Below are 16,950 nucleotides of genomic sequence, written 5' to 3' on the forward strand. Positions count from 1 at the left end.
CACACGCTGAAACACTTAACATGACGTACGGATCGGGAAAATAATATTTGCAGGCTGGTGGCTCATAGAAGGTCATCCGTTCCTAAGAATCTATTTATTACCTGGTGATTTTATTTTTATTGTAAACAGAATTCTCTCTAGGTCGACTGCACTCGAACGTTCTAGTTCATGCGCTAAATTGATTAATAATGCTAATAATTTAATCGCAGTAATCTAATTATTAAATTTCTTGAATATTCTCGCTTTTACATAGAAGTTCCTGTGATAGTAAAATAGTGCCGAGCTTGCCTACTACACTTAAAAACATATGGTCGTCTATTAGTCATACGCCAAAAACTTCTATATCCTTACTGGTCTAATAGCGCTCTTCACAAAAACTTATTTTAAAAATAATGACGAAGGGTACCTATATCTTTTGCTCAGATATCGCTTAGACGCTTTTGGCAACCTAGCCAAGGTAAGCACAAAAAGACGATCCCTTAGTTTAATTCGCCATCGGTGCATACATAGCTTTACGCTCATTGAGCTGAGGTAAGTTACTTTTATTTCTTTCTCAAATTAGCAATCAGTAGGATTTAGCTATATAATATGGCCCATATATCTTTTAAAGTAATCCTGCAGAAAACCTGATGTTGCGCAATAGCTTCCTAGAGTATGTTTGGAAAATTAACCTCAATGACAGACGAAGTTGTTCTACAAAAAGCTACCCGTTCATTGTTTGACCAGGTTCTAATGCAGAGTAATTTTTTTTTTGTAATAACATACGTGCGCATATAGGCCCACCATGTCCCGCTCGAATAAGCATACGCGAAACGATGATATGTTTAATATCAAATTAGGTAGATCTGACACTAAAAAAATATTAGCGGCCATTAAACTACACAAAAACATCCGTTGCATGAGTTAACCAATCAGGCGTTCACAAATACTCAATGGAAAAACACTTTCTTCAGTTGTAAACCTTATAACATAAATTATTTTCCAAAAGCTAACTAAAACCACACATTAATTAGGGAGCGTATACAAACATTAGATATGTAGGCTTAACTCATAATAAATACGTTGCAAAATCGATGACGTCGAAATCGATTACACAAAAAAAATGCACTACTCCGAGTATTCTCTTTACAATACGTGATTACGTTTCCTTCAGTTTTCGATTATCTTAATTCAGTTTATTTAACTTGAATATGGTCGTACTTTACATCAGAGGGCTAGCTCGCAGCACGAAACCAATTTTGTCTTCCCCGATTTAAGCTTAAGTACGACGTGCCGCTAACTTTAGCGGACAAACATGTTACCGATTGCGCTGGCACGGGGACGATTGATACTTTTCTCTGTCTGCTTTTCCTATACATTTCACGTGTGATGCTGAATAACCCAATGGCCGCGGTACTTCTCACATTCGCTAGATTAGCGGAACTATACGGAGAGGATATCTTCCCCTACCGTGCCACACCAACTGTTCTGCTTCGAAAAGGACATCTACAGACTTGGCGAGAGAACAGGAAAGCGAGCGTGAAAGAGCGAGCTTTCCGGTCAGCCGGGTGGCGAAAACCGGCGGGTAAGTGGAAGGGTAAAGCGCTAAAATTTTCAAACGGATGAGAGAGCCCGCCAAATGCGCCTGATCACTTATCCCTTTGACTGTCGCCTCAGAGTGGAAAGCCGAAGTTGCAGACGCCCCCTAACGACGACGACGTTTCAGCAGACGAACAGTCAGCTGAGAACAGTTAAGTGATAAGCAGACGACGCGCCATGTCAACAACGCAGACGACGACTAAACACGGAGTTCTGTTTCTTATTCCCGCACTGGCAGGACCGTGGACAGATCGAGCTATCGGCACGGATAGAACTGTATTCGTCGGGTAGTCCGGAGTGGGCTTGTGCGGGTTATTCTACTGGAAACGCAGTGATAGCCGTTAGAGCAAAGGAAGAAGGGAGAGAAATAGACGGCTACAGCCACCGTCAGAGGCAAAATAGGTACTTGGTTGCGTTATTGATGTGAGGTAGGCCGTAGATGCAGCTGCAACCGCAGCAGCAGCAGCAGCAGTTCGTGGCTTGTTCCTTCGATAAGTCCTGACTACGGACTGTGATGCTGCTGTGAGTTGATCGTTCTAGCATGAAAGCTATCATCGATATCCATAGCGGCAGCAACAATATTAGACAGCGAGCCTTTGCTCGAACACGCTAGATGCCTGTACCGTTTCTGGATATTTTGCGCCAGTTGTACCCTGAGAAAACCGTGGTAGTGGCTACGGTGAAAGTTCTAGTGATAATAATCAGCGACGTTTGGCTGTTGCTGCTGGTTGTCGCTGGTTGCTCTCTAAAGGCTCGGTCGGAATCGAGCTGACAGCAACGTTGCCGGACGGCGCTGCTGGATTGAGAAGAAGCGGAAACGAGTCAACGAGAGTGCATGGAGTATATGTAGTAAAGGGCAGGTAGTGTGCGCTTGAATGCGCAGAGTGTGAGTCGTCTCAACGGGTTCGATCGAGCGCCAGCAGCGTCGACGGTAGTGTACTCGATTCGAATATACTCGATAAGTATACACAGAAGCAGATCAGCACAAATTCGTGATTTACAACGGCTGTGATAAAACAACGACGGCCATTAACAATAGATAAACGTCGCTAGAGATCTCGTGTGAACGAGTCTCCGACTCAGTCGACCTGCCAGTTACACAGTGTGGGTCGATCAAGCGCTTGGCGGCTAGACATCGACGATATCTAGACATACCGGTCCAGGACGTGAGCATACGTTCGCGATACGGTGCAGCACGACAAGTTGAGCGAATGACAACCCGTGACAGAGAAGTAAATCAACTTGGGATTAGCCATATCATCAGTGGTAATATTTTATCTAATAGTTGTGAAGATAGTTGTAAAGCGAAAGAACAAAGTTGTAAGGCAATCAGTTGTTGTCACTCTGGCAAGATCTGTTTACAAACAGGATTCTCGATTGCAACGTTCTCTGTCATGGATATAATGTACGCTGCCGGTGCATCATAATTAATGATGACAGGTTGATCATGATCAGCCTACATTAGTTTGTTGTATGGAAGGATAGCCTTTGCTCGGCAGTTCCAATCATTAGTGAATCGTGTCCCTCTATCCGTGTGTTTGTGGGTGATTTCTGTGTACTTAAGGATACGTATATGACCGAAGCAAATAGAGAAAAAAGGGAATATAACAACAACAGACGAAGGACACAACCTTATCAACAACACGAATTGCGTCGCAGCAGCAGCGAGCGGGCGAGATTCCAAACCCAATCACTGTTGTTTAATTATGGATTTATTATCTCTCATAGGACCTATTGACTCCTAGATCATTTATCTCGTACACACTTGTACCTGCCAGTCTTAGTCAATTTTAGTAATACTGCAGATTTTGCCGGTCAGGAAAGGTGACCATCTACAGAAACAGGTCATATCGCTGATGGTTGCTTGACCATACACTTGTAAACATGCACCAATTGATAAACTGAATGAAGTGCCGTTCCTGAGAAGGTGTTGTAAACCTATCGGTAAGTCCAGCCTCTGATTTTGTGGATTCGAACGGGAAAGCTCATCAAGCAGAGTGTTAGAAGCTGGGGTGGAAGTGTGTTCGATCTGCTTCTGCCACCCCTCCCTCGAAAGGATAAGTGCTTTGTCTGGTTACCTTGTGTGCTTTTACTCCTGTTTCTCCTATATTGGTAAAGAAGCGGAGAAAGACTGCACGATGTCGCAGCATAGTGATGAGGTAGTTACTTCAACGGACTCGTTTTGGGAACCTGGGAATTATAAAAGGACAACGAAACGAATCGAAGATGGGAATCGTCTTTGTAACGACCTCATTCAGCTAGTCACCGAAAGGGCGGAAATGGAAAAAAACTACGCCAAAGGTCTTAAGACTTGGGCAAAAAAGTGGAATGATATAATCGAAAAAGGCCCTGAATACGGTGAGTACCTGCAGTTCAACTATTAAGCAAAATTTTTTTGTTTAATTTGTTAGTAGTTAGCACGTAACTACAATGACTTCATAACTGTAGCTACTTAGTATGAGTTGCAGGCCCCTTGGGCCTAAACTGTGATTAGCCGATCAACAATTTTACGTGTTGGCTGAAGGTAGTATTCTTTGTTGTACTTTGTAAATAATAACCCGTATCGAAAACGAGACTGTTCCATTGACTGTCCGACTGCGGACGCCGTTTCGATAAGTTGAAAAGGTAATCGCGTCGATTATTGAATGGCAACTATCATCACCCTTGTTCGTCTTGGAGATCCCTCGCGCAATTTTCCACTTTTTGTTTGTCAACCCTTCATTCAAGCATTTAAATGCATCTTTGTTGCTCAATGGGAACGCGAATAGTCATTACAGACTTCTCTTTTTTGAAACAATTAAATTATACAAACCAGAAGGTACGATGTACATTATCAGGCGATATATTCGCATGTACACTGCGACCCGAGGGCCTGTGGCAGGCCCGGTAAATGGCCGTCTCCGTCGTACAGTTGTCGGGTGGCAGATTGAACATAATGCTCCCTGCCTATATGTAGTATTATGCTTTACATGCAGCGTTCAGCCTGTCACATCCAGCTGATTCAATGCCACATCGGCACTTTCTAGACCCTCCATTCTTTCCCAGCTACCACAGCGATTGTCGAAGCCTGCTTATGGCTGTGGCCCACACTAGTGGCCAGGTTCAGCAAGTAGGACCAGCATTGTCGATGGTGGGGCCGACCGAAAAGCCAGTGATTCGCCATCCGTTCTTATCAGCTTCGAGCTACAGGCTATAGATGCTTGTTGTTGGTCGTGGCCGAAAAAGCAAGTAGAATGGCGACAGTAGTGGCTACTCAACGACGCAGCCACTGGCGCGAAACCGCACCGTCTGCATACTCTTCGGGAGTCCTGACCCCTAAAATCGGGTTGGCCGCTTGTTGCTTACGCTGTCCCCTGTCGCTAGGACTCGTATAGAAAACCGTCTGCATTTTGCCCACTCTCTGCCCGCTAGGCCAACATGACGATGAATGTCGATTGCAATGCTGATACGACAGCAGCAGTAGTAGCAATCGTTATGTTGTCTCGCTCAGGCCCTCAGCAACTCAACGAGCAGGATTCATGCGAAACCGCCGTCGCGCTGTGTTGCTTCTCCCGCTGTTGCTGTCGTTATTGTTGTTGTTATCGGCGTTTTTGTTTTTGCTGTTGCTGCGACCGCCGCCGCTGCTAAAACGAATTGAAGATCTGAATTCGTGAAGAGAACGATGCAACGGCGAGACACTTCGTCGTTGGGTCTTGTTTCACTCGCCAGCAACTCCCTTCGTTGTCCTCATTATGGCAGCGTTTTTCTTCTGTTGGTAAGTGGTAACCAAGTTTTAGTTGTTGGCTTCATTCTGCTAATGACTGCTCGTCACTGGTGCAGCAATTCTGGGAGCAGGGCCAAACATAACGGTAGTGAGATGGCAGGGTAAAGGAGCTAACGGGTTCTGCGTCGACTTTGTTTTTATCGTTCGTTAGATGTACGGTGCTTCTGCGTAGACAGCGAAGCGAGCCGGCTACAGCTGAAGCGTGTCGCGTCAGCATAGAGTTAGCGGAGAAAAATGAATGCAAAGAAACGAGTGTGCGAACTATGAACCCATTCGTCTTCGTGTGGCGGTCATTGCGACTCCGGCCGGCCGTCCACTTGGCGATTGGAACGAACTGAGCTGAGTTGGCGGGTCGTAGTGTTTATAATCTTCACTTCAAGAAGCAGTTGATCAGAGAATTTCAGCCCTGGTTCGCTTGGCGCGTTTGTTGCTGTTTACGGTGCCCTTTTTACCGCAGGCGCCGGCTCCATGATCACTAGTACTCTACCACTGATACTACCACAGTGGGTCATATTCGCAGTACTGCCACAATAGCCGCGTGGTTCATCCATTCGCAGCATTGCTTAGTCTATTACAACTAAACCGCATTTCTTCTGCTAACCATGATACCATAATGATAACTGGTGTTGAATGTTGCTAATCTGACGGAGCTAAATTAAACTGGCCTGGTTGTCACGTACTTTCACAAATATGTACTACGGTTACTGTACGCGGAATACAATGTCGAGCAGTACAAATGTATTTTTTCGAGCTCATTCAAGTCAGTCCGATTCAGTTCGATGATCATTTAAAAGTATCATAAACAGTAGCCCAGTTATCCTTGTTTGTTTACCAGGGCATATAATAACGGTAACTATATAGGACAACCACAGCTGCCGTAATTAGCCGATTATAATACTGCGATGATCACGAAGCGAACGCTCAAGAGTAATTTTCGCTTTGAGCGCTAGATTTTAGCTCCCATATATTCACTTGTATAATGCTTCCGTTGGTCGGGCCTGCCTTTATTCAACAAACATGCACCGATTACTGTCCGACAGATAAAAACTGTTAGCGCTGATAAGTTAGGTTTACCAGGTAGGCTACCTGACAATCCTTCGTGCCCATAACAGGTAACATATAACATGTTTATCTATAATTTTTAGTGGTAAAATTGGTTATGGTCGATTCGTTTTGTCAACAATATTGCTGACAAACCTGGATCTACCGAGCTACCGATATCAACCTCGGGCCTCACCGTTGTTACATTGTAAGATGTCGTCTATAAGTGCTGTTTTATTATCTACGCACTTTTCGACCATGGAACTCGTTTTGTTACTAATTATCTGTGCAACAGCGACAAAGCGGTGATATAGAGAATGGCTGAGCGCCCACACGTCAGCATTTACCTTCTTAATTGATTCAACCACAGCCGCGATTTTCTGCGAATCATTTTCCCTGCTCCTGTCACTCGATTCCGTATCGAGCGAATCGGTTTTTCAAAGCCGCTTCGATACTCCAGTTCTGCCAAGGTGACGACGTGAGACAACGAAGTAGGAGCAGGAAGAGGGGTATATAACTAAGGGATAAACGAACATCACTTCAGTAGTCGTATCCGGCGTTGACGGCTACGACATCGATGTTTCTTTGTGCAGAGTGTGCGAACGCTCATTGATGGTGCCGTTGAAAGTTATGACTCCGAGTTGAACACATTTTACTAGGTGTCAACATGGCAAAGACACAGGGACATAGAGAAATTTGCAGGCGTGCACGTATTGATAAACGCATACGTTAACGAGGATACGATTTGATTATTACTGTTAGAATAAAGAGAATGTTCTTTGTTGGTCTTAAGCGAGCGATCATTAGTTAAGATAACAACCACGAGAAGTTTGGAGCTTTGATTGACGGTAAAAAAATCTCCAACAAAAGAATACGAAGCCGATTGTAGTACGTTGAGCTACTAAGATTTGAGCCAGATCACTGATCAGAATGGGATTTCTTCTATAAAGGCAGATACAATTGTGTTACTGTATGTATATGTCCTTAATTTTCCTTTCCATCGTTTTTATAGTTTAATATCGCCTCCGTATTTATATTGAAACGTAAAAAAGCGTTAGTCACTCATTTGCATGAAATGTAACTAGAATTTTAAGACCCAAGCGTAGACAAAACAATTATAACCCAGCTAACGCTGACAGTTTTTGCCTTCTCCGCGCTTGCAGGATCTGATTTCTTGTTATTGTTATTATTTATTGTGGTTTACCATGAATACTCACCTGATGCTGCCTGATGAAGTTTCCTCTGTGCGGTCTGGCCTACGAACGACGTTTGAGTGCTACGTATAAAGCCTAGTATTACTGTGACGGTTTCTGTGCTTAACTTAATTGCAAATTTGCCTTCTGCTTGCGTAAGGAACCCTTGTGCACCTCTTAGTTTGCCGTGCGGGTTTTCTGCCCGCAATGTAGCGATTATTACACGCGTCCATTCCTCTTCCTTCCTTTGTACGGAATGTGAAAACTTCACGGGTAAAAATTAGGCCAACTTCATAGATTAACTAGCTGTAAATATCATGCATAAGTAAACACTGTACAATGTTGTATAACGCTAACAGTTATATAATCTACACATACGCATAATTACGTTAAATGCTGTTGTTGCCGATCCCTACATATCGACATTCAGTAAACCTACAATTTGGCCGCTATATAGCTAATTCTATATATATAATATATATATAATATAATATAGTTTAAAGCCGTATTTATCAGGATGTTAGTACATCTTCCACCTCGTGTTCAACATAAGCGCAAGTTAACCCTTTCAGCAGCCATTTACCTGCTCCAACAGATCAGTTTCATACTCTGTGCCTGACACCGTCTGCACCTCGTCGGAAAAACACTGAAAAGAAATATCTACTTTCTACTGTAATTGACGTCGTCGGTATTGCAACAGTTTTCTAGCCGCACGAGAACAATAATGTGTTGATCTAACATGAGGTTGTCTGGCTTTTTGACTTGCGCGCATCTTAGCACACTACGATCCGTCTTTGTGCCTGGCAGTGTGCCCCTTGTCTGTATGTCTATCGTAAATATCGCAAAACCGACGTTTGTGCGGGCAGGGCCGCCGCTGTCGTTTTAACTGGCTTCTGACATGCACACACACACACACACGTATATAACAGCTATTCGCATGGCTTATACAATTAAATCCATCTACGGCAAAATCCGTCCCACACATCAGCCGTATCAGCAGTCTGTTCCTCTCTCCATGCTGTACAGTTCTATCCATAGTTTGCGTTGAAGTATGTATTGTTTTGCAGTGTACATGTAGTAACTAATGCCGCTTCGACATTCACTTGGTTAACAGCCGAGACGATTCATAAAAATCCATATTCTTAGTTTTGCTAGTGGAAATACTGTTCGATCGTTGTCGTACGTCAATCGATACTATTCTGTCCTCTGCTTGACGCTATTCGCCATGCCCTTCGACGCGGCCGTGGACTGGACGATCCGCTGACGCAACGCTAGCGTACTGGTATAGCTGTATTTCTTTCTTCCTTTTATTGCAATTTGTTTCAAACGTTGGCAAACCGCGGTGTTCATTTACCAGTAACAGCGACAACGACGGCAGTGGCCGCGACAACGGTGGGGCCCATTAGCGCCATTGCCCCCCAGGCTCTGTTCCGTCCGGTCATTACTTTCGCTGCCGTTGGCGACTTATGGCAACAATGGCGCCAATTTAGTCTCGTAGTACCTTTTTCCGGACCGTCTAATGCAGCAGTAGCTCAAGCAGCCATGAAGCAAAAACGCGTGGAAAGTTGCGAGTGGCAGCGACATTGCCAAGGTCGGACATATTTGTCCATACAAAACTTGCCATTTTGGTTGAGCTGAGCTTAGTGCGCGGCATATCGCTACTGCCGCTGCTATTGGTGTGGGTGAGACGGCTAATCCCTCTAACTGTCGCCATGTTTAGCGGTGGTTATGAATTGCGTACGATTTGTACTGGCTGTGAGCAACAGCCAACTCAGAGCGAGTTAGCATAAATAGGCGACAGTTCTAAGCGATCTGCTTAGTTCTGACTATTAAGGAAAACGATGAAGTTATTATTATCATTAGTATTGTTTTTCAGATAAGTATGTTTGTATATTCTTATTATAACTGCAAGCTATGTATACGTATGACTTCTTGCGTTGATCTCCTACCGAGACAACGATTGCATTGCACCAATTCGGTAGTCAGGAAGGGCCCTCGTCACCGTTGTACCATCAGGATTCTTACTGCAGCTAAGCTAACGACGATGGTTCATGTACGACTAGCAGCCTTTGAGGTAGAAAACCGCTAGTTTCGTCTCGTCTTAACCTAACAGTTGCAGCACAACAAGCTTACGAACAAAACCCACAATATATACATAAAAGATGTACGGTTTTGTATCGGACATCAAGGTCCGGCCGGGTTGACTGGCTGTTAGCAAGTGACCCGTGGACAAAATGAAAGGGTAGTATCAGCTGCGTTACACTCGGAGATTAACACAGTCCCTCGAGAATGAGCTCTTAGTTATTTCGCATTAACAACGGTATAATAGAAGTGGCACGAGCAGTAATAGTTGTAATAAGTCATAATCGCGTCGCAACGCCACTCGAACGACGAAAAATGGTTTGTCCGATCGAATGTGTGATATGTACAACAAGATTCATATGTGATGCTGGGGTGTGGGTGCCACTACTCTGGTCGATGGTATGAAGGCGCAACAATACCTGTATCGTACTATTATGGTTGTATTAATTAGCGAGCCATATTATCATTAATAGATTACTGGGTTTCTCTGGGCGCGTGAACTTCGTCATTGAATTGTGTCAGACAGACAGCAAGCTAGGCAAGCGATTGCTCCGTCGTAGACGCGATTTACACACTCGATGGGGCCTGCACTGTTGCCTTAAAAACTTGGCGTTTGACGGTTTGGAAATTTATGTCGGCGGCTAGAACTAGCAAAATAGGGGATGCTGGATCGGTTCTCATCTCTGTTGAACCTCGGTAATTGCGCTGCGACTTCGATGCTTTTAGGAATCGCTACCGGCAGTAGGCGACCCTGCGACTAGTGACAAGATGTCATGATGACACAAGCCATGTTAGCGGTAACGATGACAATGATAAACGCCGTTCGGCTATATGGCAGTATTGCCGTAACGGCGTGTGTTGGCTATCGTGCAAAATAATATTGATGAGTGACATACTTCGATGAGTACTTGCATTTTGTTGCTACGAGAACGACTGTGAGTACTAGAAACCGAAGAAATTCAAATAAATATTTAGACAAATGAGGACTCAGCCAAACGGTGTTAAGCGATGAATTCTATAACAACAAACAGCCTGACGTGGGAACGAACGCGGGAGAATTTTCGCTCATATTAAATCCTAGTATTCTATATGACAACGAGTTAACTAGACCACATTTTATGCACGTGGGGCTGATTGTGGTCGCCGTGGATGGATATAATCAAATAGAACATCCAACATGAAAGAACTCCTAAGTGGCAATGGCTCCCAAGGAATTAATGCTTTGGCATCTGAATAGACTTTTTTTAATTCACTTTTTGGGGCTCACTAACCTAAGCTATCCTGAGAATCTAATATCAGTAGAAATTCTATATCGCTCAGCTGACACTTAGAGAACCAAATACTCTCGAAATACGATTTTTTTTTACTATTAGACGTGCAATACGCCCACCTCCCTTTATTTTCAAGCCCTCCACATTGACGTAGCTGTATAACAATTTCAGACGATGATGTAACATAACAAATGAAGCACAAAAAGGGCGAATAGCCTATAGCTTTAAAAAGACAAAGTTATCTGTTAAATACATACATTATCAGAGGCCATCTACTCTTTGGACGCAAAATTCGAACAAAAAATGATTTGGTCATGGCGCCCTTCGTATAGATCCGTTAATTCGACGAACGAAGGACCTATCGGTGTCAAGCTATCCTGTATCAAGTTAACGATTCGAAAACAAGACGCGAAAAAAATCTCGGGATGAATTTTAGCGCACAGATTATCGCTAAGGCGGTCGTCTGCCGGTCTCGGTTTTAGAACCAGCGTCACTTCGCTCGTCGGTTCTTCGGGTCGCGATGTCGTGTTGACCGACAAAACTACCGAAAATCGCGAACGCTCGATAATCGAATGTCGGCCATGAAACCAAAGAAGAAAATTACGAGGCGCCTGTGCATATGAGTACATCAGTGTTTCTGTGATGGCCGGAGAAAAATATTCGCACGACGGAAACAGCGGCTGGCTCATTCATTTTAAGTGGATGACAAACGAAATTCCACTTATCTGCCATTACGGATCGTGAATCAGTGCCTGACAGCAGTCAGCAGACTTGTTGCGGATCTTGCGGTTTATTGTGGCTCGTTTTGACGTAGTAATATGGTCGGCCTCTCGTGCGCGTGCGGTAGCCGTCATTGTTCGAGAAGAATAAACGCGTGCAGTTCATACAGCATCGAATTAAAGAAACGGCGATGATGATGGCCGAATTAGATATGATTCAGAATATTATTCCCAGCACTTTTCTGGGGGTCAGCAAGCGCCAGGCATCGAAATCTCGGCAAACGGAATCCCATCGCGTCGTCAGTATTGGGTCGAAGCAGACGGTTTATAATCAGCGATGTGGTCGTTTGTGGCTTGATCTCGTTTAGGTTGAATTTCCTCTGAACGATGACAAACGAAAATACTTCGTTAGGCGCCCGACGGCCAACACGTATAAAGGTTGGGGGCAGTGGCAGGCGAAGGACGTTCAAAACATTTAATCATATCGCATCCATGGCACGTATACTTCATCCGAACGAACGCACATATGTGACGCTCTCAAGTGAGACGAAACTGATTGAAATTCTAAATTATGCCATACGAATTATTCTAACGTACAAGGTTCCTGTGTATATATAGGGTATAGCTGTTCCGTAAGGGATCACTGACATGTCACTTTTGATGCAACTAAACGAATCTCGAAATTAAATGATTGATTGATCACTGACGCATCCGATTTCACTGTAGCATGTCAAAACGTTGGGAATCAGAAGCGGAAACGCTCTAAGTTACAGAGAACGGTCTCGTATTTAAGGTGTGTTTCTCTTAAACGAGATGTTGAGCGGTATTTTATGGCATTCGCGCGTCTATTCTATATAGAGGAAGGATTAACATACGAATGTATTTTTGTTTTTACTTGATTGGCGACAGTGATTTTAAAATTTATTTGTTATGTCGGATTAATCACAATGCTCGATAGTCTCTAACAAATAAATTTTAAAATCACTGTATATATATATATATATATATATATATATATTTTTTTTTTATATCGATTTGAAAGGTAAGATATTCTAATAATAAATAACCGCGTTCAGTATTTTATTGGAATCTTACCGACACTCATAAATTTGAAGATAAAAATGGATGGCGGCACGCCCCAGATCACAGATGATGACGATAATCTGGTGGGCGGTGTTTTGCTTACGAGTACAATGTTACATCAGAACGCATAGAATCTGATTGGTCTTGAGAGACCGGACTACACCGGTCTAATATTCAGACCTGTTCATCGTTTGATGATGACGATGCGTACGTGATATGTAGCAAATGACAGGCGCTGACGAAGACCGGCGTAAAAAGCCAATGATGACCGCAGTGACCATGGCGTTTAAACTAGTCTTTGTTTTCTTTTTGTGTAGTGTCGGCACGAGTCTACCATGGCGGTAGCAGATACGCCAACACACATATAGCCACACTATTGATAATGCGGTTATTATTTGTTATTATTACCATTATTATTCATCAATTAGGTAGGTAAGTTTAAAAAATTGTTTTACCTACCCTATTAATTCCGCAGATTAATTCTGGCAACAAGAAACTCAGAGAATAATTAATTGGACTAAGTACGTCTATAGAAACGTTCGTCCATAGTGGAAACCGCTACGTGCGTGTCGATAAGATTTCTCGTTGGTGAATTTCCTTCTTGACAGTTATCGAAAGTACATGTCTTTAAGGTTCGCCGAGTAGTACGCAGTGCTTTGTCATATTGAAGAAAACAAGCAAACATTAGTTGTTCCTTATTGATGCCATAAACGAGATTCTGTCCGCACATTTGATGCTTCGGCCACGAGCTCCAGGTATAAATTATTTACCCTTTCGGTACGTATAAAGCTCTGCCAGCGTATGCCAGCTTCCCGCTCAAAAGTGACAGCATCCAATATGCTCGAACATTCAATATAATCTCTAACGTTCTATGTGTTATGGAAGGTCAAATTATATGTACAGTCTATTTTGTTTGCTGTCTATTGAATTATTACTTAGCTCCCGTGCATTGAGAATAATGGCGTATCCGTAATAGAACAAACAAGATCAAGCTTTTTTGCGATATTGGCCACTTACCAGTTTTTGTTCAAGCATCGCGCTGGTGGTCGTCTATCGGGATGAGGCGTGTCATAACCCCTCTACCCTTCCGACTAAAGATTACTACGAAAATGCTATCGAACAGCGACGTTAGCGCGTGGGCTTGTGATTATCGTAATAAAAAGACCGAGGCACGTCGTAGGTTACCTATAGGGTCGTCAAGGTGTGGTCGACACTGCCATGACTAGACGAAAATTGTTAACTGCGTATCGATTGTACATAACTTGCAGCAAGCTCTGGCCACGGCAGGAATGAGTTTTAACTTATCAATCTGCCCACGTCTATTTACAGTGATTTCCAGTACAGCCACGGATATAGAAGAATATTAATCTAACACTGCGTAGCGTACATATATATATACTATAGAAAGTGATGGATTCATCGTTCGGTTCCAATGTGTCACAAGATTGGTAGGCTCATGCACGAGTGCAGCGGAACTGACTCAGACTCTGCAGACATTGAAGCGACAAACAACGTTGTAAGCTAGGATCGCCATATTTGTCTTAAGCATTTTCGTGGCATCGCCGCTCACATGTTGGCTTATAATCGGTTTGATGTGTTTGATCCTTACGCAATAGTTCTGCAACAGTCCACGAGGGCACATATCAACAAATGCGCTACATTTGAGAGATACATAGTGATAAATATATACAATAGACTTGTAGCTGGTATGCAGTTCATAGTAAATAGCTTATGGCTTGATAGTATTTCGAGCTAAAGCCTAAATGCGATATCGTGCAGGGCACGTATCGGATAACTGAACGGCTTGAGCGTCTTCTGTTCCTAGAAAACGTTCCTGTGTAATAACTAGCCCATAAATTACATGCAACAACATATGCTTTAGGTATGTTATAACGAAGTGGCTGTAATCGGTCTATAGAGCTAGGTAGTCTAGGGCGAATTACGTATCTGCGTAACCTGACATGTTGTTCGAGTGACTCGATTAAGTAAGGGAGTTTAGCTATACTGATTTACGAAACGTGTTCGAATCTCATCGTATCCTATCAATCATTATAACAAGAAGCTATAAGTTCGCAGTGTCTGTTATGTATAGACCTATGCTTTAGGTCTAGTCGTCTGCAGTTTAGGATTATGCCTGCATACAAATATATAGACTGCTCTATTGATATTACGCTGGAGCCGTGCCGTCGCCCAGCGTTCCCCTACAGTTTATCTCAAACAACTCTTATAATAAAAGCAATAGGCAAACAAGCTCAGGTAAGCAGCTTAAATCCAGCATGTGTAGCCCTCAGCTTGTGATATTAAAGTAGCGGTGTTCAGCGGGAATGGGAACATGCAGTCGTAAGACGTCGCAATTTTCTGGAAGCGTCGAAACGTTTTGACAAACAGCGCAAAGCGGCGGCAACTTAGTCCGTGCGAATGAACTCCACAAGAAAGTTTTCACATGATCATTGTTACTATTATACGGATTAGAAGTGAACAGAGAGTGGCAAAAGTTCAATACTCAGTTCGACTCCAATGGCTTCAATGATTGCTGAGTTAGGCGTTGCTATAAAACAACCTTGAAAACTGTAATTAATATAACGCGTATTGGCCATTCGCTCCGCTGCCCAGCTGGTAGCTTGTATTTTATCGCATAACGTCGGCAAGCCCCAAACAGAAACGATGAAGGCAACAAGGTAGATATATAATCAGTTTTCCAATTCACAAACGATTTGGTCTGAATTTGTGCGTTTGGTTTTTGCCCATTTCGAGCGATTTATCGTTATTATTACCAATATTAGAATTTTAATTTTACCAGAAGGAGAAAACTTTGCAAAAGAGGGAGCGTAGTTTGTTACGGTAGCTGTTGAAGGGTAGCAGTTGGGAAACGTCCCGCGCACTTCTGTACGAATCGTTAGAAGTTGTACTATGAAACAATATAAAACTACAATATTCTGATGGATTTAAACGACAGAAATGTGATATTTTAAACACAGATCCAATACGAAACAACTTACATAAGGTAAACAAATCGTTTCGTTGACTACTTTATACTATCATTGGTTTGATAAGTCGTCAACAAGATTGCCAAGCACCAATATATGATACACTAATGGACGAAACATGTCGAGCGTTGATTAACCAGAGAAGCTAGTTTGAACCACTTTTGGTGGCGTTGGTAAATCTCTGACAAAAACGGGTTCGTGTTGTTTACATACCAACAAAGTAACATCAACGACTGGGTTCATCTCTCCAAATACTGTTATTACAACCAACTGGATTGGAGCTCTATTTGCTGCTAAAATAACTGGCCCGGAGGGCATTTAGTCGTTATACATCTGTGTGTTAGTTTGCCAGTCCACATTTATGGCTCAAGTTCAAGTGCATAAACACCGTAAAAAGAACCTTGTGATGCTGTTATGGCTCTATAGGGTGACACCTTGCTAAGTAGTAAAGAATTGTTGTCGGGCCTAGATTGAGAGATATCCCAATCTATATTCTGTTTGACATCTTATTTAGCCGATGCCCATTCAAAAAACGTTCAGATGTGACAGACGTCGGCAAAGCGTGCAACACAACAGTTGTTTATGTACAAACAGAATGGTAATTTACATTTGAGATTCTCTTGTACTAATCCGAAAATTGCTATATGATAAGAGGTCTCCGAAGATAACGAGTCAATGACGTAATACATTGGAAAGTGAGGGGAAGATTCGCGCCCTCGTTTCAATTATAGTAGATAATTATTTTGCACATTTTCATCTTCTAAAATGTATACGACATCAACAGTTAAACTTTATCGGCACCATTTGAGCTGTATACCGAGAAATCTATGAAAACCATTACAATTAAACACTCGATATGATTGGCGGCTCTCTGCGACGAACTTGGGTGTTTTTCGCGACGCCCAGCAAGGAGTAACAATACGGGCTTTGTTAGGGGGTATTGTTGGGTATTAGCCATGTATCGACAGCTAGTAGAAGTTCCCAAAATAACACATTGTGTTGTGATATTATGAGCGTCAATAGAGCGTCCACCCTTTGAACTAACTAATAGTAACTTGTTTAGCTCATGTACGCATACTGACCGAGGACGGCTCAATGTTCACGTAAATGGATCATGCGAATCTGAGGGATGATTTAAGCAACAGGAAGCACAGGAAAAAAAGAAGGAAAACCTCGCTAATGGCCACATCTATTCTTCGGAAATTGACAATTTATCTGCCAGATACAGCGTCG

At 42.9% G+C, this 16,950-nt stretch overlaps 1 protein-coding gene across 3 annotated transcripts in view; it reads left to right on the forward strand.

The window, feature by feature from the left end:
- The first annotated feature begins 1,648 nt into the window (after positions 1–1,648).
- Synd (protein kinase C and casein kinase substrate in neurons protein Synd) overlaps positions 1,649–16,950 on the forward strand; it is a 67,001-nt gene continuing 51,699 nt past the window's right edge. The window contains exon 1 of one of the 3 annotated variants that reach the window (XM_022851592.2): positions 1,649–3,936. In XM_022851592.2, coding sequence (XP_022707327.1) covers positions 3,717–3,936 — 220 coding nt within the window. In that variant the 5' untranslated portion in view covers positions 1,649–3,716. Of the gene's footprint in view, positions 3,937–5,211; positions 5,333–16,950 lie in introns of those variants that run through there. The other 2 variants (XM_022851593.2, XM_086972755.1) reach the window with 2 other exon arrangements.

Source organism: Varroa jacobsoni, unplaced genomic scaffold (assembly GCF_002532875.2).
Source record: "Varroa jacobsoni isolate VJ856 unplaced genomic scaffold, vjacob_1.0 contig00294, whole genome shotgun sequence".
In the NCBI taxonomy this organism is placed as follows: domain Eukaryota; kingdom Metazoa; phylum Arthropoda; class Arachnida; order Mesostigmata; family Varroidae; genus Varroa; species Varroa jacobsoni.